Here is a 23,286-nt window from a genome sequence, read left to right on the forward strand (position 1 = left end):
GCACAGTGTCAATACCTGCCAAGCTTTATCTGAGGGCTGCACAGTGTCTATTCGCCACGCCGCACCAACGCTTCAGCTCCACCTCGCATGCCCAAACAGGCCAGGTCAGTGAAGAGAACAGACAACAGCCTCATCCTCCAAGACAAGACGCGCCGCCCGCACGTCTCATGAGCCCTGTGACCCGCCCTCTGATCCCTTCGATGCGGTGACAATGGCAACGGCCAGCCCCTCCCCGCACAAGTCCCGGCGCAAGCCCAGGAAGTCCAGCGACGCCGCCGACAAGCCCTCGCGGATTCGCTCCGAGACGCTCGTCAAGGCCCCTTCTTTCCCCCTGGCCGCTTTTCTCTGGCCCGCGCGAACCTCGGCGTCTCAATGGGAGGTGCTGCCGCTCGTCCTCATGGTTGTCGGGCTGTTTAGGTGGGCGGCAGGCCTCTGGGGCTACTCCGGTAATCATCTTCGGTTTGCCCGGGAGACGCTTCGCCGAGTTGACGCTCTACGCCCGCAGGTTTCCAACGCCCGCCCATGTACGGCGACTATGAAGCCCAGCGCCACTGGATGGAGGTGACGACAAACCTGCCCGTGTCGCAGTGGTATTTCCATGACCTGCAGTGGTGGGGCCTCGACTATCCGCCTCTGACGGCCTACCACAGCTGGGCCATGGGCAAGGTTGGCGCTCTCTTCGACCCGGCCTGGTTCGCCCTTTTCGCCTCTCGCGGCTCCGATGATCCGACATTGAAGGTGTTTATGAGAGCCACGGTCATCGTCTCCGAGTATCTCATCTACATGCCCGCCGCTGTTGTGTTTGTGCGACGCTTTGGCCGACTCAATGGCGTTGCCACCTGGACCAGCTCCGTCGCCCTCGTCGCGTTCTTGATGCAGCCCGCAACGATACTCATCGACCACGTCCACTTCCAGTACAACACCGTCATGCTCGGCCTGGTTGTCGCCAGCATGAACAGCATGTTGGCCGACCGATACAAAACAGCCGCCGTCTTGTTCGTCGCCGCCCTGGGCTTCAAGCAGATGGCCCTATATTACGCCTTTAGTGTCTTTTCCTATCTCCTTGGAAAGTGTGTCTTTCCGAGACTCAGCCTCGCACGGCTTTTCGGAGTCGCTCTCGTCACCATCCTTTCCTTTGCCGTCTTGGTCCTCCCTCTTGTTCTCGGGACCTTGTACAATAGGTACCGCGGCATCGATTCGAGGCCTGAGCTGGACTCGCCTCCTCCCCCGACACCTCTATTTCCATTTATAGTCGACTATCTTGATACCCAATCTGTTTCCTACGCAGTTGTCGAGCAAATCATTCAGATGGTGCACCGAATATTTCCCTTCTCGAGGGGCTTGTTCGAGGACAAGGTTGCCAACTTTTGGTGTGCGGCCAACGTTGTCGTCAAGCTTCGCAACTGGTCTCCGGTCATGCTGCAGAGGGCGTCGCTCGGCGCCACGCTGCTCGCAATCATACCGCCGAATTTCATCCTCTTTTTGCGCCCGCGCAAGACATCCATGCCCCTAGCGTTTGCCGCGACCGCTTGGGGGTTCTTCCTCTTCAGCTACCAGGTTCACGAGAAGAGCGTACTGCTACCCCTGATGCCGATGACGCTGTTGCTGGCGGGCAGACATGGGCTGAGCGGAGAAATCCGAGCCTGGGTGGGCTTCGCCAACCTGCTGGGGGCCTGGACAATGTTCCCCTTGCTCCGCCGCGTGGACCTGGGGATTCCGTACGCGGTATTGACACTCCTCTGGGCATATCTTTTAGGATTCCCTCCTACGTCATGGGACGCCCCATTTCAAGCGCAAGTCGGCCAATCTCTGCGTGTCCAGTGGGCGACGGCAATATTTCACGGAATCTTTTACACGGCCATGGGACTATGGCATGTCGTCGAAGCCACCGTTCTCCCACCACTCGACAAGCCGGATCTCTGGGTGGTTGCCAACGTGGGCATCGGGGCGGCAGGTTTTATGGTCTGCTATTTGTGGTGCCTGTGGAAGCTGGTCCAAGAAAGTGACATTTTGCCGCCAGGGCGAACGAAAAAGGCCAAGACGCAATAAGAATCACACCGGAACGGATGTGATTGCGAGAGTCAGAAGTATAACAGCTTGTCAGGCAGGTTGTCCGGAGTTGTCAGTCGGAAGCACCAGGTAAAGGAGCAGGTGGTAGCCGTCTCTTGGCCTGTACAATGGCGGTCCCCCACCTTTCTGTACAGCCCCCTTTTGTGTGTACTAGTAGGCCCGCGTCATGCTGCGTTTCTGTAATTGTACGGCGGCGATAAAGCGGTGGCAATCCTAATAATATCTGAGTCGTGCTGTTAAACAGTACGCCGGAGTCGACGAATATAGGGGATCCGAAGAGCAGCGACGAAGGAACAAAGCGATGGGCGAGAAGGTTGGGCGTCCGCCCGTGAACCATGAAGAGTAGCCAACGCTGCTGCTCAGGACCAGGGGGTTATGCAGTTAAGCGTCCTAGGCGGCGTCCCCCGTCACTCATCGGCGACTTGGAGGGCAGTGGGAATTTCACGTCACGCGCGGTCTAATCTACCAGGTGTTTCGCTACTGTCCACTCATCATGATCACGTTGAAGGTATGGGATATCTCCAGAAAAGAGCCGAGGGTAATATTCATGAGCAACGGATGCCGTGTCGTCCGTAGAACCGTCCGTACACCCGTCCGCCACCCTGTCCACGAGGACTCGGTTCTCTCATGCCCAAGGCGTGCAAGAGCCGACACATGGCCTGCGCGCAGCTTTTCCGGCGAAAATTCTGGAATTCGTGGGACGTCGTGACCGCCATCGCCCTTGAGGGGCTGCTTAGTCGAACAGACCGAAACCCATGTCCTCGTCGGACTCCTCCTTCTCCTCCTCCTTCTTGGCCTCCTCGGCGGGGGCCGCAGCGGCGCCACCAGCAGCAGCACCACCGGCGGCAGCACCGCCAGCACCGCCAGAGGGAACGGAGGCGAGCTTCTCGGAACCAGAGGCGATCAGCTGTGACGGGGGCCGTGTTAGCAAATCTGCTCTCGTCGGGGTTCCCGTCGCATGGGGCGGGCAGAGGCGGTGGGAATCATACCTCGTTGATGTCCTTGCCCTCGAGCTCGGAGATGAGCTGCTTGAGGCGCTCGTCATCGGCCTCGATGCCGACGGCGGCGAGGACCTTCTTGACGTCCTTGGCGGAGGGCGACGCGTTGCCGCCGACGCCGAGCAGGAGATAGGCTGCGAGGTGCTTCATCTTGTCTGGGGGGTGACTGGCCGAGCGAGAATTGGAGGTTAGCGCTTTGCGTCTTCGAGGTCAAGGGCAGAGCAAATGCGAAGCAGCGAGTAGCAGACAGGGAGAGAAGAGCTCACAGTTGTCGAAGTAGAGAGGAACACGAGAAATCAATCAATTTAACCGCGAGTTGGGCGGAGACTGAAGCCTTCGAGTTCTGGCTGACTTGTGGTGGTGGTGGTGGAACGGGACGAGGCTGCAAAATGTTCGTCGCGGGCCGGCAGAAAGTGGCATGGATTTTTACATGTGTGGGCGCCAAATGGTGGGGATTACGCGAGCAACTTAGGGCGCGGTCTCGACCAAGTTGGTACCTCGGACACGTCCTGGCCCCACCGGTGTGGCTAGTCGCCTGAGACCGGTGCCGCCACACGCCTAGCCGCCGTGGCGTGGATATCACGTGACCCGGCCTCTGCCTTGGGTTACCTGGACGCATTTTTTCTTCGCCGCTCAGGCAACACCCAGCCATCCAGCCTTTGTTCGTCCGACGCACCGAGCGCTTCGCCAGGTTGCCCTGCATCGAGACTCGAGTGTCGTCTTCTTCCTTCCGCATCGCCGTCTCGCCATCAGGTGCCGATAACTCGGCTCCCCCTTCCGCCCCTCGCATGGGGATCAACTTCAAGAAACCCAAAAGGTCACCTTGTCCACAACTTTTATGAGGGGCTTCCCCTTGAGCTGAAGCTTGCCTCTTGCGGTGAGGAGAGGGATCTGGGATTCTCGCAGCCTGCCTTTGTGCTTTAATCAACTGCATCCGCCCACTCTCGCCTGGCCCGTCGTTGCGCCTTCGCTCGGGTAGCGCCGCCACCATGCCGGTATGTTTTCGACATCGACGGCCTCCACTATTACCGATGACCGCAGCCTAACCAACAACGACATGCTTGCAGATCGGAGACCTTTTAGACCAGATCAGCGGCGGCAAGTCCAACGTCGGCTCGCCGTCCGTCCCGGATCGACCTAATCTGCCCCGAGCAAATTCGATACCGGCCAAACGGAAGCCCGACAATGACTTGCGCCAAGACGCCTCTAAGGCTTCTCGCCAGTTTCCCCTTCTCCCGACTTCGAGTCAGCAACCACGAGTCACAAGCGAGAGGCTGCCTCAGGCCCAGCGTCCCATGACTGGCAATGGCGCCAAATCTGGTTCCGCTTCCTCCGCTAAGCCCCCGTCCGCCCTGCTCAGACTTTCCAAGCCCGCCGTCACCGGGCGTCCGCAATCTACCCCAACAGCACCTTCTCCCATATCAAGAGCACCACCCAAGAAGGGCTCGTTTGCTGAGATCCTGGCCCGGGGTCAACGAGCACAGGCCGTCATGGGCCAGGTGGGCAAGATTCAGCACAAGAAGGTCGAGAAGGGTGCGGTTAAAGGCAAGGATGAGAGCAAACCGGCCGCGCCAGCCAAAGGCAAGGGTGCCTCGGGTTACAAGGGGACCTCGAAACCGGTTCCGCAGGGCAGCGCCAACGGAAACGGCTCGCTGAGGAAAGATGTCCAGGGGGCGCAAGCACCTCGATCCAAAGCCGGCGCGAACAAGCGAGCCGCCGAACTCGAGACCGCCGAAAAGAAGTTCAAGAAGGCCGCCCAAGCCACCACTGGCTACGCCGGCACCGCTCGACCCAAGCCCGGGAACCCCGTCAAGATCAAGGACGCCCCTCGCGGCGGCGCACTCCTCAACGCGCCCATGGCCCGGCGCGGCTCCTCCAAGCGGTCCCGCCTCGAAGACGACTACGACGAGGACATGGACGACTTCATCGAGTACGACGACGAGGAAGACGAGGGCGGCCCGCAGTACGGCTACGCCTCAGATGGCTCCTCGGACATGGAGGCCGGCATGGACGAGCTCGACGTGGAAGAGAAGCGAGCCGAACACCTCGCCCGCAGGGAGGATATTGAGCAGGAGCGCCTCGAGAAGAGCCTCAAGGCCGCCAAGGAGGATAGGAAGCGCAGGGCTCTCGAGGCCCTCCGTGCCGGCAACCGACGCTGATCAGCCAACGGTGGGTGTTATTTCTCATTCAGAATTCGAGTTCCCCGCCATCTCGCGTCGACGTGGCCACGGCGTTTTTAGACAGCTCTCATCGCGACGCGAACCCCTTCCCCCCCCTTCTTCAGTGTCATCAGCGACGGAGTTTCTTTCTTTTTTTTTTTTTGATTTCGTCCCTTCTCTTCACTAGTAAGAATGATATTTCCTTTAGCCGCCAGTCTCGTGTCGGATGGCTATTTAGTTACGACGGGCGACGGAAGACAGGGATTTACGAAGACAACAAGCATGACAGCGAGCTTAGCTCGATATGAGACTAGAATAGCGACTGAGAATTAAACCGAATCTAGGCCACACCGTAAACGTCCCACTTGACTCTCCCGTTTGTCCTGTGCCTGTACTGCACCTGCTAATTAAACGCCATTCGCCACGCCGTCCCTGTCCGCAATAGGCAAGCCTTCCAAATGTGTTGCGCATCAAGAGGCCCGAGATCAAAAAGCAAAGAGAAGAGATAGCCGCGCTTGCTACTCAGGCCACTTCGAATCAGTTAGCATAGATTGCTCAGTTGCATTCGGCCAGTGCTGCAAAGAACAGGGAAACGGACGAAGGACCATCGCGGACGCGAGTCATAAAATCTTCTGGTTTCGGCTCCTCGCTCCCTCCTCAAGGCAGATCATCACTCATAGACTGCTTGCCGTTGGTGCTTCCATACGGCTGCAGCAGCCAACCCTGGTAGTGCTCTAGTCCCTGACTGCTGACACTATTAGCAGTCGGAATGACAGAGGGCGGCGGGTTCCGACGTGCCGAGCCGGCCTCCCTCTTAATGGGCGGGTCCGGCAACGAGGCGGGGGGAGCAGGCAAAAGACTGGACGTCGGTGCAGGCCGTGGATCCTCCATGTCAACGTCCATGCTTCGGTGTCGGTCCTTTGATTCCACGGCTTGGTAGTGGTTCGCGTGAGAGGCGGGAGCCGACATCATCACGCCCTTTTCGCGAAGATACTGGATGGACTGGAGTACTGTCAAGTCCTCCTGTTCCTTGTCGTTGAGAGTCAGACGTTGCTGAATCGTCATGCGACCATCGTTGGCTTCACGCTCCTTCATTGCCGCCTCTCGAGCTTCCGGGTCATGGACGAAGCGGCACTTGCCCTTCTTGCCGCAAGTACCACCAGTGGAATAGTATTTGCAGTGCCTCGTCACATCGGCCTTTTGGGCGGGAGGAGGCGGCGTGGCGGCATCAGGACGAGAAGACATGACTTCGGGCCTCTCATCTTCTGACTCGCCTTCGGAGGAATCTCTCATCTCGTCACCTTCGTCTCCCTGCTCGCGCTTTCGCTTGATGGAAGACTCGACTTTGCGAAGCTGTCTCCGAAGTCTGTCGGCCTGTTTCTCTAGCGAGGCAGCCTTGTCCTCGTCTCTTCGTGCCAGCTCGGCAGCTTTCTTGGCCTCGATGCGCGCCTTGGTGGGATAGTTCTTCCGCCGCTCGGTCAAAAAGGCAGCAATATCGGTAATCCTGACACTAGAGTTAGTAGAAGCGCGGAAACAAGGGCCAGCAACCAGGACTTACTGCAGAGTTTCAGAGCCGATGAGATCAACGAGAGCTTTCTCTTCCCCTTCGTCATCTTCCGATTCGGAGTCCATGCCAGGCGTCAAACCCAGCGTGTTCGTCTTACGTTTCTTCTTCCTGCCAATAGATGGAGACTCTATCTTAGTCTGTTTATCGGCTGTGGGACCCTGGCGCTGGTGCTGACGAGCCCTGTCTCCGCCATGGTGATAATGGTTGTTGTTACTGTGGTAACCGCCCCGTCCACGCCCTCCGTCCCTATGCCCACCGCCTCGGCCACGACGATGATACTGACCATGGTGGCCTTCCTGGTGGACAGGCGCGGGAGGAGGAGGCGGCGGTCCGGGGTAGGGATACTGCGCAGGAGGGTAGTGTGGAGGGCGCGGATCATGATGAAACGGCTGGCCAAAGCTTCCTCCGACTGGAGCCACTGGCTCATGCTCGTATCCTTGGCGAGCAGGACCTCCCCCGTGAGGAGGCTTGGATCCAGAGCGGTCGTTGTAGCCTCCGCGGCCTCTGCCGTTGGCATAGTGTCCCTGCTGCGGCGAGCCGTGATGAGTCCAATGCTGAGGTGCCGGCGGCTGCGGGGGGCCCTGGTAGGGATTCCCATACTGCTGAGGCGGGCCGTAGGAAGGCTGTTGAGCGTACTGGGAAGGGGGGTATGCCTGCGGCGCGTAGTTGGGATGGTAGTTGGAGGAAGAGATGGGCGCAGGTGCATGAGGGTGCGCGTTCGGGGCATGCGGTACGTGACCGTGCTCAGGTACCCATTGTTGCGGATGAGGCGAATACGCGACGGCAGGAGGATGCGAGGCCGAGTAAGGAGGCGAGTTGTGAGGCGGATACGGCTGGGCAGCGTATTCGTAATGAACTTGAGGAGTAGAAGCAGCGTGGTAATCGCCTCGACCACGGCCGTGCGAACCACCCCGACCGCGGCCGCCAGAAGCTCCTCCGCCACGAGAATGTCCGTGATGCGGATAGGACGCGTGCGGCTGGGCGTAGGTGGGATGACTGGCGGCCAGTGGAGGCGGCGGCGGGGGGGGGGCGTAGCCGTAGCCAGCCATGGCTTCTGTAAGGCTTTAGCTCGCTGGTAGATTTTGGCAGAAGAACACTTGTCCGCAGCCACGGCGAGCAGGGAAGCGGGAGCGTAAAAAAAACGAGGAGTGAAAAAGGCGTCGAATGAACAGGTCGAAAACAGATGCGGAAAGCCTTGGCAAGAAGCTGGTTGGCGTGCGTTGAGGGGGCGACAAACAGACCGTGACAGAGAGAACTGGTAAGCGAGAGCGTGACGGGTGTGTGACGGTTGACAGAGACGGGAGACAGAGGGTGGTCCCAGGAAATGAGGACGATGGTTGGTTGGGAGAGAAAGGTCGCGACGATGGTTTGGCGTCGGTGGTGCAGAAATAGGACAGAGGGGGAAGGCGGTGGGTAGTGGGGCAGAAAACAGAAGGCGGTGAGAGCCCGTCATGGCCGGCAAAATCGAGAGCAGTGCCTCTATTTCGGCGCCACTGGAGCCATGAGTCTCGCTCTTGGAGACGATGGCACTGCAAAAGACGCTTTTCGTCTACTCCATGCACCACTCACACCACTCAACGGCAACTCGTTTCGACATGAAATCCTCTCGACGGTAGCTCTCGTCTGGACGCGATACGCTGGTGCATCCAGAGCCTAGCTAGCTCAGTCACTGCGAGCCCAACACGAAAAAAATGTTTATCCTAGTACGTCGACGAAGCCTCGCTCGCCATCCCCTCGTCGCTGACCTGTCCACCACTTGCAGACAAAGATCTCGGATCTGGTGCAGATTGCCCCCGAGGACTTCTCCAAGCACAGCATCGTCGCCATCGAGGACAACATCAACGCCAAGTATTCCAATAAGGTCGGGACCGCCGTTGCTGCCCCAGGTCTCTTTGTCAGCTCGACTAAAACTCTGTGTCGGGACAGGTCATTCAGAAAATCGGGCTTTGCATATGCCTCTATGACCTGTTGTGGTCGTCCGAGGGTCTCATAGGCCATGGAACAGGCCTCGTCAACGTCAATGGTACGGCCGAGACCTCTTCTCGTCACTATGTCCTCGCTCACATTTGCGCAGCCGAATTCCGCATGGTAGTCTTTCGTCCCTTCAAAGGCGAGGTGATGCTGGGAAGGATACGAAGCTCTACGCCTGCGGGCATCAACCTGAGGACAGACTTTTTCGACGACATTTTTGTCCCGTATGAGGAGCTGCCCGAGGGAGCCGAGTAGTGAGTGCCCTCGCAGCCTGGACCTACTGCCAGAGTGACATGCTGACGCCACTCGTGCCGGATAGTAACCACAGCGAGCAACTTTGGATCTGGAACTTGGACGACCAACGGCTGTTCTACGATATCCACGAGATGGTCCGCTTCCAAGTCATCGAGGAAGAATGGCATGACCAGACACCGGCAGGTCCATTGCAGGCAGAGGATGCGCCGGCCAAAACGCCGTACCGGATCAAGGGCAGCATGGCCAACGAAGGGCTTGGCGTGTGTCTCTGGTGGGATGGCGCATAACACGGGGTTGTTTTCTTTTTGGAAAGCCGATGCAACCCATATCTTCTGTACCCCTCTATTTAGCTGCATGCTCCGTTTATGAATCTACGACGTGATACCCTCGAGGAGACGCTCCTCGACGCCATCCAGAACCGAGTAGTGCTCCACAACATCGAGATTCTCGGCCTCGGTCTTGAACTGCTTGTCGGGGTCCTGCCCTGGGCCACCCATAGGGCCCATGGGCATCTGCTGCTGGGCCATCTGCTGGGCCATTTGGCTGGCGGCTACCATGCGGTCAGCTTCTCCCGCGCGCAAAGCGGGCGAGGAGCACTCACCATTGTCACTTCCGAGCAGAAAGACGTAGACGAACTGGAGGCCAAAGATGCAGAGAAAGTACCAGCTAATGCTCGACATCCACCGCGGATCCATGTCCTTCGTCTGCACGCCCGCCTGCAGCATGCTCTTGAACTTGATGGTGATGGGGAAGGGGAGTTTCACTGAGGGCGCGCGCGCGTTAGCGAGAGGCCTCTTGCAAAACACAGACGAGGGACGGACTGATGACGTATCCGCTGAAAAAGGCATTGATCCAGCTCATGATGAGGGTGTTGGGGATGATCATGGCCATGTTGTTCTTCATCATGCCCATCATGCCGTCCATCTGGCTCGGGTCGGTGAGCGGGTTGGCGGGCGGCTGGCCCTTGCGCTCGGGCTCCTTGAGGAAGGCGCCCGACTCGTACCCGGCGATGAGGGTCTCGCGACGCGACTCGAAGGCGCGCTGCGAGATGACGTGATAGTTTGAGCGCAGGGCGACGCCGCGGGACAGGGCGCGCTGCTCGCGGAGGGCCTTTGCGTCGAGCTTCTTGGGCGCCGTGGCCATGAGGACCGAGGCATAGTGACGGAGGACGCCGGTGAGGACCATGACGACGGTGATGGGGATGAGAATCCAGTAACTGAGAAGGATTGTTAGGTCCTGGTTCGACATTGCAGCAGCTCGGCTCGCGTCGACTCGGGCACGTTGAAGCCGTGCGGCGGGCAGACGACGGCAGAGCTCAAGGAGGGGGGGGCCTCAACGCACAATAACTGGGGGTCCCGGTGAAGGGTCTGGACGGGGACTTGGGCCATCGTGAGGGAGGTGGGCGGCCGGCGGCGGGGCGCGGGTGATTATTTGGCAATGTCGAGATGCCCGCGATGGTGGTTTGGGGCTTTTGGAGGTGAAAGGTCGAGGGTCCCCGGAGCTCGGATTCTGCCGCGGCCGTAGTGAATTGTGGAGTGTCGCTAGATGCGAGTACATGTACTTCGAATCAACCAAGAAAATGACGCAAGTATGCCCAAGCACCTCGTACCCAGAAGTACCTTATCGGCAATGGCACGGGAGCAACTTGTCCTCAGCGCTCAGTTGAACCGCCGCCAGCGTCAGGACTCAGGACACTTGGCCTGCATCGCCCAAAGCTTCCACGACGACGCGCAAAGCAGCAGCAGCAGCAGCAGCAGCAGCAGCCATGGCGAGCTCCGAAAAGGTCAGCGTCTACAACCTCGCCGGTAAGTTCTTTTCCTCTTCCTCTCTTCGGACCTCAACGGCGTCAAAGACGCTAACGTGCCGTGTGCTGCACCAGACCTCAAGAACACGGCCGACGATGCCATCCCCAACTACCTCAACTCGCTCAAGTTCCGCCAGTCGCACTTCCTGACCGACGTGCGCCTCGCCCTTGGCTACACCGCCTTTGTCCTCGCCGCCGCCTGCTTCCTCTGGGACTACCGCTTCGGCTTCGAACCCACCAAGCAGTACACGGCCATTGCCGTCGGCCTCTACACCATGCTCAACGGCGCCCTGACGTACTGGATCTCCGACGTGGAAAAGGGCGCCGTCTACCAAGGCACTGCGCCGTCGGGCGAAAAGGTGCCTCTCTGCTTTCCCACTTGCATTGACTGTGGAAGATGGCTGACAGCCCGTTTCCGTCATGTCAACAGCTCACCGTCGCCAGCGCCACGAAGAAAAACGACCCAACCTACCGACTCACCGTGTCCGTCGAGGCCAAGGGTGCCGAGCCCCGGGTAATTAAGCTCTCCAAGCCCTTTGCCTCCTTCTTTGATGAGACGGGCCGCTTCGTCCCCCAGCCCTTCCAGGAGGCCCTCGCCTCGTCCATTCCCGTCGTCGGTAAGCAGGATCCCAAGCGCGTTAAGCTCGCCTCCCAGGAGATGTTGGACACGGACCCGGATGTGCTCGATGCCGTCCTGGCCGCCAATGCCAAGGAGGAGCAGGGGAGCTCGACGGCTGCCGAGGCTGCGAACAAGAAGGGCGGCAAGAGGCGCAAGGCTTAAAGGGGAGAGGGGCATGCACAAGAGGAAGAGCAGTTGATGGGGTTGCACATACTCGGCATCTATGGCGACTTAGCTGGCAAGGGAACACTGGTCTTGCATACCATGGATTCCGACCTCCATAATGCTACGAGGAGCTTCGTATCTGACCAGACGAAATGCAATCTAAGAAACCGATCCTCCGCCTCGGACGGTCCAATAATCTAGTCTATATGCCGTGATTGCTGCTGTCGTAGCCCCTGGCGTCGGCCAGCAACTCGAGCCACGTCATCCATATGTCACTTCGCTCGCACACGCGCTACCTCAACTCCGACCACGCCGCCCGAGCCAACCTCGCAATCTTCCTCACATCACGGGACCCATGTCCACAGGCGGCAGCAAGCTCCCGCTGCACCTGTGGCGCGTATGCCAAGAGATGCCTCGTCTCGAACATTCGCGGCAGCCCGCCCACAATCTCAAGGGCAAGCCTGCCGCAGCTAGCCCGGACCTCGGCATCATCCGACGCAGCGGCATAGTCCTGCGGCAGCCACTCTGGGCGGCGCGGCGTCGAGGCGGGCGCGTTTGAGAACAGGCCGGTGCATATCTTGACGAGGCTTCCGAGGTGGTCCTGCACCGTGTCAGGGGCCTCGACGAGAATGTTCTTGACGACCTCTAGTGCAGCTTTCGCGTCGGGGCCACTGCCTAGGTTTTGGGCGGCGGAGATGGCGATGCGTAAAATGGCGCTCGAGTCCTCCTCGTAGATGGCGAATCTCATGTGCTTGACTATTAGGAGCACGGCGACGCCAAAGTTGGTCTTGACTAGAGGGCTGTGCGTCTCGGTCGAGGCACCAACGGCGGTACCAATCATGGGCTTGACGAGATCGACATAGACCTTTTGCATCCACAGCGGCTTCTGCACCGACCCGATGCTATCGGTGACAAAAGGCTGTGGTGCGGCAATCACTTCCAGGCCTCGCCCAAGGAAATGACCGGCTACAGGGTCGTCGGGGGCTTGGAGAAGTAACCGCAGCAGCCCTCGAGTCTGTTTGCCGGTGCACCGCCGCAGCAGGCCGCCCGCGAGGGTGAAGATGGCCATTGCTTGATCCAGTCCTCGGCGTCGGTCCTCGGGGGCGGTCCCCTTGGTGGCTTGTTCCAGGGCGTTCCTGAGGTGCTGCTCAATCGTCGCCATCAACTCGTCCAGCTTTTCAAGCTCATACTTGTTTGCTAGGATAGCCAGAATGGCTCGCGTCACAGGCAATCGGGCAGCATCACCATGGCTGGACATGGGCGAAGTGCCGTCTATCAAGATCTGCTGGGCAACACCCCTGCCATACTGCATCACCTTGTCAGCTGCGTCACTCCTAGGTTTGACGAGACTGGCACTTACAAGTCGGAGGACACCTGATGGAAGCAACGACTTCAGAATGCCAAAGGAGAGCACATTCAGTGGGCCAAGAGCCAGCCAGCTCCATGAGCCTTGGTCCTGAGTGTTTTGCGAGACTTCTGCTGACGCTGCAGAGGGGAGAGAGATCAGGTCGTCGCGAAACAGGCTAAGGAAAAACGCTTCCAACTGCAAAGATGTCCCAGATCGATTCATCTCTCCCACAACGAAGCTAGCAAGGCCAGATATCAGGCAAAGATAGCGATATTCTGCTTCCTGGCCAGCGCCAGTGAAGTCGTCGCTGAGGCCAAGAGCCTTGGTCCCGTTTCGCGACTCGTCACCGACAGATTTTGTGGCTCTGCGGTAAAGCTGGCGAGCCAGGAAGAGACCAACGAGCAAGAAGTCGCCTCGAAGTTCAGAGACGGTGTTAAACTCGGGAATCACCAAGCCGTCATAGTCGGACGTAGCTGCTGCACCGGTAGTAGCCCCTATCGAATTTAAGATGGGATACTTTTCGAGAATGTTAGGAAGCCATTGATGTTGGTCGTGGTCAGGAAATAGTTCCTGAGCAGAGTCTTGCAAGCCCGCGTCCTGACACGCATCATTAAAGTAGTGCACGGTTGAGAGGACGCCGGCGGCCAAGACACACCAGACGCTGGGATCCATCTTTTCATCCATGGACATCAAGAGCTCCCTAGTCAGCGCACAGCTGAGAGCAAGAAAGCACCGCATTCCGTTGGTCAAGGATGGGCGCAGGCTCGAGCACCCAACAAAGGCAAGGACCGAGGACACTCTTTGTATGGTATCAACGGATTCCGGAATCGCGTTGGCGTAGCTTTCGCGAATGATGGCTACACCTCGCTCCAGGAGGGGGTGGAACCCTGAAGGGTAGGCTTCGACTGCCCGTCGCAACGCCTTGATGGTCTCGTTGATAAGGTCGTCGGATCCATCTTTCCGTGCCTCCTCATGCCAAGCTCGAGCTGCAATGGAGAACAAGGTTTCGCAAACCTCCGCGCGTGTACCCTCTGCTAACAGCAACCCGGTATTCGACGGAGTCTGCACAATATCAGCATCGAACGGTCTCACTACCTGCTGGCACACCAAGGCCCCTGCCCCTTGGACGGCCTCTGTTGCCAATCTGATGTCATCGTAGGAGGCATCCAGTCGGCTTCCCATTTGGAGCGGACCTCGATAAATATCTGCATACAGCGTTTGGAAAGCGGAATCAGTGGCGGCGAAATCTCCCCTCTCCTGGTCCGCGATTTGCGTTTCTGCGAGGAGGATTCGTGTCTCAAGAATGATGCGAAGAATCTTGAGCAGATCCTCACTGTGCATCGGGGACTTTGGATGTCGGAGGTTCTCCTTGATGTGCGTCAATGCCGGAGAAACCATGAGGACAAAGGCGCAGGCATTGGCACTCAGGACACTGATGAGCAAGCGGCCGGCAGCCGTGCAGTGCATTTGACTGGATAAATCGCTGACGCACTCGCGCGTGACCGTCAAGGTGAAGTCACGCAGCTCGTCGCCCTTGAGCCTCGTTGCGACAGTTTTCAGCACCTCCAGGGTGGCCCAGATGGTGTCTTCGACCTCGCCGTTGCGCACCTCGTACTTGAGGCTGGTCCAAATTCTGTTGAAGTAGGGCGTGACGGACTGCTCGGGGTGTGTGTACTCGTCGACACAGGCTCTGATGGTACGGAGGACATCGAGCTGGCGGCGGTAAGGATGTGAAGGCTTGATGTAGGCTTGTGAGTGCATACCTTGACATTGACAGTAACGCCATCTCCTTGATCCAGCTTCCCCAGCAGAAAAGGCAAAGCCAGAGTGGCAAGGCGACCGTTGGATGAGAAGCATTTCCGCAGCTGGATCTTGAGTTGTTCGGGCGTCAAGCCACTCTGAGATGTGCGAGGCAGGGTGATTGGGAAGTAGGCCTTGAAGGCCCCGTACACTTGTTCCAGAATATCGTGTGAAGAAGGGTATTCGGCGGAGAAGAAGCGCAGGATGTCGAACCACACCATGAGGCAATCGGGGTCTCTCTCGCTCTGACAGAGTTGCAGCAAGTTATGCATGAAGGCTGAAGGCGGACCCTCGTGATGCTGCAAGTCACTGGCAACGGCGGCATTGGCGATGAGGGAGCGCAGCAGCTCGTAGACTGCGAGGCGGGTTTTGGCAACTTGGCGCGCAAAATCATCGTTGAGGGCGCACACCTTTTGGATGATGTCGCGGCCACTCGGGGGCTGGAAGGATTTCATGGTGATGATGCGGGATAGGGCCGTGGCAGATGCCATGATGCCGGCCTTGTGGTCGACGTCAAACATGGCGCCGAAGAAGGCGACGAGAAGCTTGACTGCAGGTTGGGTCAGAAGCGAGTTCGACGATGCTGGCTATGTATGGCTGGCCTACCCTGGCTCGGCTTGAGAACCTGTTGGTTTAGGACAGCCAAAGTTCGAGACAGGAACTCGAGAGCTGTGGAGTTGTCAGAAGGGCGGCACACTGGAGACGGCGAGGCGACGGGGTCGTACCCTTTGCTCGCGATGTCCAATCCGGCGTCTCTTGCATGGCCTCGTCATCGTTGCTACCCGGCATCCATGGCTGTACGGCCTCGACCCAGCGGGCCACGGGGTTCGTGTTGGCCGTGGCAGTCTCGATCTCTGCGCCGAGTCAGCTGCCTCGCGCGTCTTCGGGTATGTTGCAGCGCTTTCATTGAAGGAAGACGAACCTGATGCGGCCCTCTGGGCGATGCTGGCCAGCCTGGTCTCGTCATCTTCGAGAACGAATTCGAGGGCAAGCTGCCGAAAGTCGGCCATGGCCGCCCGACCAAACAATCGGCCAAGTATGATATCGCGAGTGAGGTTGAATCGCAAGGAGTGAGTGATGATGGACCGAGGTGGGCTTTGGTGGGGTTGTTCGTCAATGAAGTCTTTCAGGTTCTCTCGGCCCCACCACAGAGAGCAATGACGGAATGGATGAACTTTTTCATGTACCTTTCCGCCTCGACACTGTAGCTGCTAGCAGCCTTGACCAATCAAAAGCGGATATGAAGATGGCGGATACATTAGCGCTACCTTATCATGCAACCGGTCACCCGTCCAAGCGCTCAGTTCTTGTGCATCATCAGCGGCTTCCAGCTTCATCCCCACGATCCCAAGCCATTGCTTCGCGCAACAAGCCATGGCGACTCGAATACCCGCTCTCCGCCACCTGGCGTCCTGCCCGCTGCACCACGCCCGATGTGTCTTCCAGCAGCGGCGCTGGGCTCGCGTCCACGACGTCCGCTTCCTCGCCACGACGCAGCAGCCCTCGGCCATCCTCGACAAGTACCGCGCCAAGCTCGAGGAAAAGGCCAGGCGAGAGGGCCTCGGCGACGTTGACAGCCTCAAGAGCGCCTATGCCGAAAAGATAGAGGCGCAGCGCAAGCGAGACGCCGTCGAGCTTCCCGTCGCCACGATCCCACAAGCACCAAACACGCCCGTGTTGCAACCGAACCGCGGTCCGCTCCCGTCTACGCCGCCGTCCGAGTCATCATCCAACCCCCTCCCACAGTCTGCGTCTCGGGACGCCGGAAACACTCCCGTCATCAAGTCCCTCAGCGACATCCTCGACCTCGACAAGGCCCGCACGCTGCCCGAGAAAGATCTGACGGTCATCTGGCGGCTGCGGCACGCCAACTCGCCCCAGAAGATCTGTGCCGTCATCCCGGCCTCGACATACCAGGCTATGGAAGACGCCGCCCGCAAATCTCCCCAGTTCGTCCTGCCCGTGCCGCACGAGAGCCAGGGCGCCGAAATCCACTTCCTGCAGTGGACCTTTGACGCCGCCTCCAACACCAGCACCGTCCTCTTCACCCACCTCGCCGAGTACAAGTCGCGTGGCGAGTTTGCGCAGCCACATACGACCGTCACGCACCACCTGGACCTGGCCGCCGACAAGGGCCTCGTTCTGATGCAGGGGCAGCTCATGGATGGTCGCGGGATCCGGCCCGAGCACGCCGAATGGCTCGTCGTCTGCCTGCAGAAGTTCTACGGCGCGTGGGACGGCGTCGCCGGCGAGCTACAAGGCGAGAGGAAAGAGAGGGTAGAGGAGAGGAGGAAGCTGCTCGAGTGGTTCTCCGCTGGCGATTCGAGGTTTAGTGTCGAGAAGCTGCTGGAAGAGGCCGAGCGCATGGGCTAACAGATGATGGGAGGCCTAAAGGCTTAGAGCCAAGCAGAACACAGCCATCTCTTACGACGACTTTTCCATACACGGCCTTTACTGTGATTTGATGCGATTGGACATTGGATAGGGAACGCTTATCAAGTACATACTGCACACGGCATGCTCGTCTTGCGCCATCAACGCCATGTGCCAACAACTTACAACTTGGCCCGCGACCCTGAGTCCTGCTCCTCCTTGGCCTGGTCGCGCAGGACCCTTCGCAGGATCTTGCCGGCCTGCGACTTGGGGATCTCCTTGACGAAGCGCACGCCGCCCCTCAGCCGCTTGGGCGGCGCGACCCTCTCGACCAGCCACGCGATAATGTCGTGGGCCAGCACGTCGCTCGGCTCCACGCCGGGCCGGGGGACGACGTAGGCGCGGGGGATCTCGGTGTGGCGCTCCGGGTCCCAGACGCCGACAACACCAACGTCGGCGATGTCCTTGTGGCCGAGGAGCTTGTCCTCGAGCTCGGCCGGCGGGACCTGGAAGCCCTCTGAAGCCGGCTTGGTTAGCGGGCGATGTGTGGATGACGAGAGAAGAGGGTGGCCTACTGTATTTGATGAGCTCCTTGATGCGATCCGTGACGTAGAAATGGCCCTTGGGACAGGCGTAGACAACGTCGCCGGTGCGGTACCAGCCGTCGTCGGTAAAGGCCTCCTTGTTCAGCTCGGGCTTTTTCCAGTACCCGCGGAAGACGTTGGGGCCCTTGAGGAGCAGCTCGCCAGACTAGAGAGAAGGAGTGTCAGGGCCAATGACAGAGTCAAACACGGTCCAGGCGCATACCTCTCCCCGGGGCAGCTCCCGGCCCTCGGTGTCGACAACCTTGGCCTCCATGCCAGGCATGAGCCTCCCGACGGAGCCCTGATAGCGCCACCACTCGTCGGCGAGCTGGGAATTGGAGACGGGGCTGGTTTCGGAGAGGCCGTAGCCCTGCTTGACGCCGATCTTGAGGCGCTTCCAGACGTTGAGGACGAGCTCGCGGCTGAGGGGTGCGGCGCCCGAGTTGATGAAGCGGATGGACGAGAGGTCGTACTTTTCGACGACGGGGTGCTTGCTCAGCAGCAGGATGATGGGGGGCGGCACGTAGAGGAAGGTGACCTGGTGCTCCTGGACGAGGCGGCATGTCTTTTCGAGGTCGAACCTGGGCATGACGAGGCAGGGGGCGCCGCTGAGGAAGGTTGCGTTGATGACGACGCTGAGGCCCTGGACGGCGCCGTGGTTTAGCACGGGGAGCCGCGAGGCGGTGGACGAGGAGGCTTACGTAGATGTGGAAGAAGGGAAGGATGCCGATCTGGCAGTCCAGGTCCCAGCTGAAGGTGCGGGTGTCGGCCTTGAGCGTCTGCTGCGAGTTGGCGATGATGTTGCGGTGCGTGAGCATGACGCCCTTGGGCATGCCCGTGGTGCCCTGGGCATGGGGCGTCAGCATTCCGAGGACCAGAGCCAGGCCGCCTCGTGCGGCGCCTGTCGTGTGACTCGTGTCGACTTACGGAGCTGTAGACGAGAAAGGCCAGGTCGCGCGCGGGATCGACGGCCGTCTTGCGCGGCGCGACGGGGGCGGCGGCGGCGGAGATGTCTTTCCAGTGGCGATGGACGCCCGACTCGTCGCGGGCGTCGCCCAGAAGCAGGATGCTGCGCAGCGGCAAGCCGACCTGCTCGGCGGCCTGGCGCGCGGGGCCGAGCATGGCCTTGCAGGTGACGAGCGCACGCGCGCCCGAGTCGGCGAGCTGGCGGGCGAGCTCGCCGACCGTGTACGTCGGGTTCGCGGGCGTGGCGACGCCGCCGGCCCAGTGCAGGCCGAGGTTGACGACGGGCGTGTCGACGTCGTTGGGCGCGTACAGGGCCAGCACGTCGCCCTTGGCCCAGCCGAGGGCGTGCTTGAGGCCCTGGCCAAAGGCGACGGAGGCGGCCTTGATCTGGGCAAAGGTCCAGGCGCGCTTGGTGTCGCAGTCGATGAAGAGGGCTGCCGGCTCGTTAGCCGTGCTGTGCGGTAAGCGCTGCTTGGGCGGCAAGGCACCGAGGGAGACGGACGGTGGTCATCGGGATACCCGTTGATCTTGGTGTGGGGCCACAGCAGCCCAACTAAGTGTCTTCGCCACTTAGTTGGCCCAAAAAATCCGGCACAGCCCAAAAAATCCGGCACAGCAGCCCACCTCCAAAACGTCAACCCTATGCATCTCAACCGCGTTTTCTCGCGCAACTTGACTTTATTTACGTATCTTTTTGCCGGAATACATTATGACAGATAACATGGCTACCCTGGAGGCAGCAAAAGCCGTTCTGGCGTCTCGTCGCGACCCCAGAGCCGATGTTCGTCGCTCAACAACACCAAAAAGAACGCCTCTTTCCGTGCGAGATGCGGCCATCCGTTACAATGTGAAGAGCTCATCCGTACAGAGAGCCATTAATTTCATAAGAAACCCTTTTCCCGTGCTCCAGGGCGTCCATTGGCGCTGACGGAGGACGAAGACGACGCCCTGGTTGCGTATGTACAGTGGATGGAACGCACCGGCATGCCCGCCACGAGAGAGCAACTTGAAGCTGTTGCAAATGCAATAAGAATGCGTCGAGATCCCAATGCCCGCCCGGTCTCGTCAAGTTGGCTTGACAATTGGCGTGGAAGTCATCCTGCGATCGCGAAGACGTATCTCAAAGCAGTTGAACGAGCCCGGAAGTCCTTTGAAGCCCACGGGGTAGAAGAAGTCGAATTTTTCTACTCAAAGCTTCGAGAAATCATCACCAGCTACCGTATTGGCAGTTCAGAGATCTGGAATGAAGACGAGGCCGGAATACGCATTGGGTGCCTGCGAGAACGCATCCAAGTTCTCATCACGCGCACCACTAGAGTCAAGAGCACCCGGCCCCGAGTTTTAGACCCAGCAAACCGAGAATCCTGCACGGTAATTGCCTCAGTTAACGCAGTGGGGGACTCTCTTCCACCCTGGCTTGTTTTCCAACATTACCCTACCACCAACTGGGCCGGCATCGACATCATGACAGGCGTACGGTTTGCCCAGTCGCCAACTGGCTTTTCCAACGCAGAGATACACCTTGAGTGGGCAAGGCATTTCAACTGCTGGTCTTGGGCATCGTCAGCGCAAGCAAAACAGTCAGGAAATTCGCTGGAAGAGTGGTTCGGCTGTGACGAGCATCTTCGGCGCCCCAACATGGGGATGAGTCGCGTGGAGGCGCCGCCAAACCAACGGCCTGACGACGAGAAGATCTACCGATTGCTTGTTGTGGATGGCTTTACAGGGCATACCACCCTTGACTTTGCTGAGTATTGTATCAAGTTTGATATCATCATTGCTATTTTCCTCCACATTCCACCCACCTCATGCAGCCGCTTGATGTTGGGGTATTCCAGCCACTAAAGTCAGCACATCAGAAAGCGCTTCGAAGTCGCTCGCAGAAGGCAACATATCATTTTCGCGGGTCAACTTCCTCACAGCTTTTCAGGACGTATATGAGGCTGGCTTCACGCGGCATAACATTATGGCGGCATTTGAAAAACAGGCCTCTTTCCTGTCGACCCAGCGCCGGTGATCACCAAGATCCTCCACGAGCAGCTACGACAACAGCAGCCGATCAATCCTGCATACGCCTCGCTCCTACCCTCGGAGACGCGTTTCCAAGTCGCCGCGGATGCCCTCAATGATATCCGGCAACGGTATGGGCCCTCATGAGCTCGCCATCACGAGAAAACTTGCGGGTTCTTGCGAAAGTGAACACCGAGTCTATCGCGATGGCGTCACATTCCCAGGGCATAGTCAGCGATAAGAATAGCCGAACCCAGGCGTATGCGAATCGAATGAAGAGAGGCAAGATTGTCAGGCCGCGCGGAGAGTTTATCACGAGCTCCAGCATGGCCGACATCACCCGGGAGTATGAGGAGCTCCAGGCAAAGCAAACCCGGCTTCAAACGCGCCAGGAGATAAGGATGCATCTTAAACGAGTTCGTGGAGAGATGCAGAAGATCCGAGAAGACTATAAAGTCGGGAAGAAGCAGTTAGTCAATGGCAGAGTCAAGACATTGAACTTTAAGCCCTGGCTAGAGTTTACGGGACGAGACGTTGAGTTCTACACTCTGGAGCAAAGTTGCGATACCCTCATGCGGGAGCTCAAAGAGCCATCCAAGGAATCCTTTTCTATGATACCACGAAGAGAAATAACTCCGCCAGAGATGTCAGGGCGCGCGCAGCGACCCGACCTCGCCCACTTACAGATATGTCGTCGTTGCCCGGCAGTGACGATACCGTCTATTTCACAGGCCTCGATCTTGACAAACATAGTGAGGATGGCGCCGACGATGAAGACGAGGACAATTTACTCGACACGCAAGAGAATATACCCTCATCGCCGCCGTTAGCAGCGGTTGAAGCGGTAGTCGATACACCATGCCCTCGACCGCGCACCCGATCGTCCAACAAGATACAGCAGACGCTCCAGGAACACAGGTATGGATAAAATAGCTCTCAGAGACGCACAACAGGCGAAATTACTACATAATACGTCTATTTGGACTCACAAACGCGGTCTTCCTATCTCTTCGACTGGAAGGCGGCAGCTCCTAAATAGGCCCAAAGACGTGATTTTTTCACTTTCGTTGTTACTTGCGTCTTTAGGTGATCCGCAGCTATTGATCACATGTATATTTTAGCTATTTGAAGTCGCATTGACGGCACCATGAAGCGAAGCGTAGAATTTCCCTTGATTTTGCACCCCAAATTGAGGACCCTGCTGTGCCGGATTTTTTGGGCTGTGCCGGATTTTTTGGGCCAACTAAGTGGCGAAGACACTTAGTTGGGCTGCTGTGGCCCCACACCAAGATCAACGGGTAGTCCCGGGGATGGTGCTCCATGTACATTGTCCAGATGTCGACGGGCGGGACGTCGACGGCGCGCCATGGCGAGGTGATGGGCATCCTGGCGGCGGCCGAGCGGCTCAGTGGCGGCCCCCCGGGATGAGGGAGTCGAGCGTGCGAGGTGAGTCGGCGTGCTACTGCTGCGGAGATCCGGCCAAGCCCAACGGACAGGACGGCGGGCTCCCGAAGTGGTGGAAGCGCAGTGGCTTCTTCCGATTCGCAGCGGGGGATCGGGGGACCGGGGCCGAAGGGGGGTTGAAGGGGGCTAGGAGAGGGCTGGGAGACAGTGAGACCAGTGAGACAGCGAGGGACAAGTGAAGTCAGCGATGCTCGAGGAGAAACTCGGCGTCTTAGCACGAACAGCTTGACATGGACGATGGATGGAACGGGCGGGCAGCGAGTCCCAGCGGCAGAGGGCGGTATAAAAAGGCCCGCCTCGGGGACCGGGTATGACTATCCGCACACTCCAACCTCGGACGTCTCCACTGATTATTCGATTCCGGCGCATCCCCACGCATCGCTGTCCGGAGGGGGGAGGGGGGGCCAGTGGTTGGTTACTTGGTTGCTCGCCCCCTGGTCCGGGCCTCCCGAAGCTCCTCCCCGTCCCGCTCCAGCCGTCGTCATTCATGCGCCGCAGCACAGGAGAAGACACGAGGTGCTTACCACGCAGCACACATCGTGAGCTCTGCTCGGCTCTCTGCGGCCCCCCCGGACCGAAACATGGGGCCGAGGACGGGTCCGCCCCATCTTGAACCTCGGCCGCCGCTTCTTCCCCACGCCTGCCAAGACCCCCGGCCCCGGCCTCGGTGTCGTTTCCTTGTTGCGTGCCGCCGCCTCGGATGTCGGGAATTCGGAACCCCGTCCAGCTGGCCGGGACGTGTGCTCGAGAGACTCTTGGGGCCAATTGCCCTGCCGCCTCTGAAACATTGCGTCTCCTCGGCCACCATCACCACCTCTGGCCGGCTAGCCGTGTCTTGGCCGCTGTGTCTGCATGTGCGGCAGCGGAAGCTCGGCAAGTGGGAACGCCCCCCGTCGTCTAGGAATTCTTGTATAGAAGCCTCTTCCCCTCATGTCTCCGTGATATCTGCGCAATAGTAGAATATCCGTACATACATTACATGTCTGGGTATATGCAAGTCGTCCATCGCTACATGTAAGTCGTTGATCCAACGCACTCTCCCTGCGCGGAGCCCGCCCGCGAGTCCGCGAGCCAACAGCCTGCAGGGCCCAGAACAAGCACATCCATGGACTCCTGGTCGCATCTCCCACCAT

The 23,286-nt window shown here is 59.0% G+C and overlaps 10 protein-coding genes across 10 annotated transcripts; 5 read left to right on the plus strand and 5 right to left on the minus strand.

Annotated features, from left to right (window-relative positions):
• Positions 1–211: 211 nt before the first annotated feature.
• On the plus strand, positions 212–2,049 carry HRG_06008 (ALG6, ALG8 glycosyltransferase family domain-containing protein; the record flags this gene model as incomplete). The annotated part of the gene is made up of 3 exons (XM_044864479.1): positions 212–446; positions 506–1,189; positions 1,289–2,049. 3 exons carry the CDS (start codon positions 212–214, stop codon positions 2,047–2,049), a joined length of 1,680 nt encoding a protein of 559 aa, XP_044721011.1.
• Positions 2,050–2,803: 754 nt separating this feature from the next.
• On the minus strand, positions 2,804–3,218 carry HRG_06009 (60s acidic ribosomal protein; the record flags this gene model as incomplete). Its single annotated transcript, XM_044864480.1, has 2 exons — positions 2,804–2,977; positions 3,060–3,218. The coding sequence occupies 2 exons, from the start codon at positions 3,216–3,218 to the stop codon at positions 2,804–2,806; spliced, it is 333 nt and encodes a 110-aa protein (XP_044721012.1).
• Positions 3,219–4,057: 839 nt separating this feature from the next.
• Positions 4,058–5,227, plus strand: HRG_06010 (SPT2 chromatin protein; the record flags this gene model as incomplete). Its single annotated transcript, XM_044864481.1, has 3 exons — positions 4,058–4,063; positions 4,136–4,313; positions 4,476–5,227. The coding sequence occupies 3 exons, from the start codon at positions 4,058–4,060 to the stop codon at positions 5,225–5,227; spliced, it is 936 nt and encodes a 311-aa protein (XP_044721013.1).
• Positions 5,228–5,884: 657 nt separating this feature from the next.
• HRG_06011 (nuclear fragile X mental retardation-interacting protein 1 (NUFIP1) domain-containing protein) lies at positions 5,885–7,392 on the minus strand (the record flags this gene model as incomplete). The annotated part of the gene is made up of 3 exons (XM_044864482.1): positions 5,885–6,737; positions 6,786–6,964; positions 7,078–7,392. 3 exons carry the CDS (start codon positions 7,390–7,392, stop codon positions 5,885–5,887), a joined length of 1,347 nt encoding a protein of 448 aa, XP_044721014.1.
• Positions 7,393–8,485: 1,093 nt separating this feature from the next.
• HRG_06012 (RNA polymerase III subunit rpc25 domain-containing protein) lies at positions 8,486–9,307 on the plus strand (the record flags this gene model as incomplete). The annotated part of the gene is made up of 5 exons (XM_044864483.1): positions 8,486–8,497; positions 8,557–8,655; positions 8,721–8,817; positions 8,869–9,019; positions 9,085–9,307. The coding sequence occupies 5 exons, from the start codon at positions 8,486–8,488 to the stop codon at positions 9,305–9,307; spliced, it is 582 nt and encodes a 193-aa protein (XP_044721015.1).
• An 84-nt stretch (positions 9,308–9,391) lies between these two features.
• HRG_06013 (uncharacterized protein) lies at positions 9,392–10,408 on the minus strand (the record flags this gene model as incomplete). Its single annotated transcript, XM_044864484.1, has 4 exons — positions 9,392–9,570; positions 9,622–9,783; positions 9,842–10,236; positions 10,362–10,408. The coding sequence occupies 4 exons, from the start codon at positions 10,406–10,408 to the stop codon at positions 9,392–9,394; spliced, it is 783 nt and encodes a 260-aa protein (XP_044721016.1).
• A 377-nt stretch (positions 10,409–10,785) lies between these two features.
• Positions 10,786–11,605, plus strand: HRG_06014 (microsomal signal peptidase 25 kDa subunit (SPC25) domain-containing protein; the record flags this gene model as incomplete). Its single annotated transcript, XM_044864485.1, has 3 exons — positions 10,786–10,825; positions 10,900–11,183; positions 11,255–11,605. The coding sequence occupies 3 exons, from the start codon at positions 10,786–10,788 to the stop codon at positions 11,603–11,605; spliced, it is 675 nt and encodes a 224-aa protein (XP_044721017.1).
• A 295-nt stretch (positions 11,606–11,900) lies between these two features.
• On the minus strand, positions 11,901–15,766 carry HRG_06015 (dos2-interacting transcription regulator of RNA-Pol-II domain-containing protein; the record flags this gene model as incomplete). Its single annotated transcript, XM_044864486.1, has 6 exons — positions 11,901–12,914; positions 12,969–14,669; positions 14,720–15,306; positions 15,363–15,425; positions 15,482–15,610; positions 15,679–15,766. 6 exons carry the CDS (start codon positions 15,764–15,766, stop codon positions 11,901–11,903), a joined length of 3,582 nt encoding a protein of 1,193 aa, XP_044721018.1.
• A 364-nt stretch (positions 15,767–16,130) lies between these two features.
• HRG_06016 (ATP11 protein) lies at positions 16,131–17,129 on the plus strand (the record flags this gene model as incomplete). Its single annotated transcript, XM_044864487.1, has 1 exon — positions 16,131–17,129. One exon carries the CDS (start codon positions 16,131–16,133, stop codon positions 17,127–17,129), a length of 999 nt encoding a protein of 332 aa, XP_044721019.1.
• Positions 17,130–17,311: 182 nt separating this feature from the next.
• Positions 17,312–19,327, minus strand: HRG_06017 (AMP-binding enzyme domain-containing protein; the record flags this gene model as incomplete). Its single annotated transcript, XM_044864488.1, has 7 exons — positions 17,312–17,646; positions 17,705–17,879; positions 17,937–18,356; positions 18,415–18,558; positions 18,641–19,113; positions 19,182–19,206; positions 19,304–19,327. The coding sequence occupies 7 exons, from the start codon at positions 19,325–19,327 to the stop codon at positions 17,312–17,314; spliced, it is 1,596 nt and encodes a 531-aa protein (XP_044721020.1).
• Positions 19,328–23,286: the final 3,959 nt, after the last annotated feature.

This window comes from Hirsutella rhossiliensis (genome assembly GCF_020360975.1).
Source record: "Hirsutella rhossiliensis strain HR02 chromosome Unknown scaffold00005, whole genome shotgun sequence".
Lineage (NCBI taxonomy): Eukaryota > Fungi > Ascomycota > Sordariomycetes > Hypocreales > Ophiocordycipitaceae > Hirsutella > Hirsutella rhossiliensis.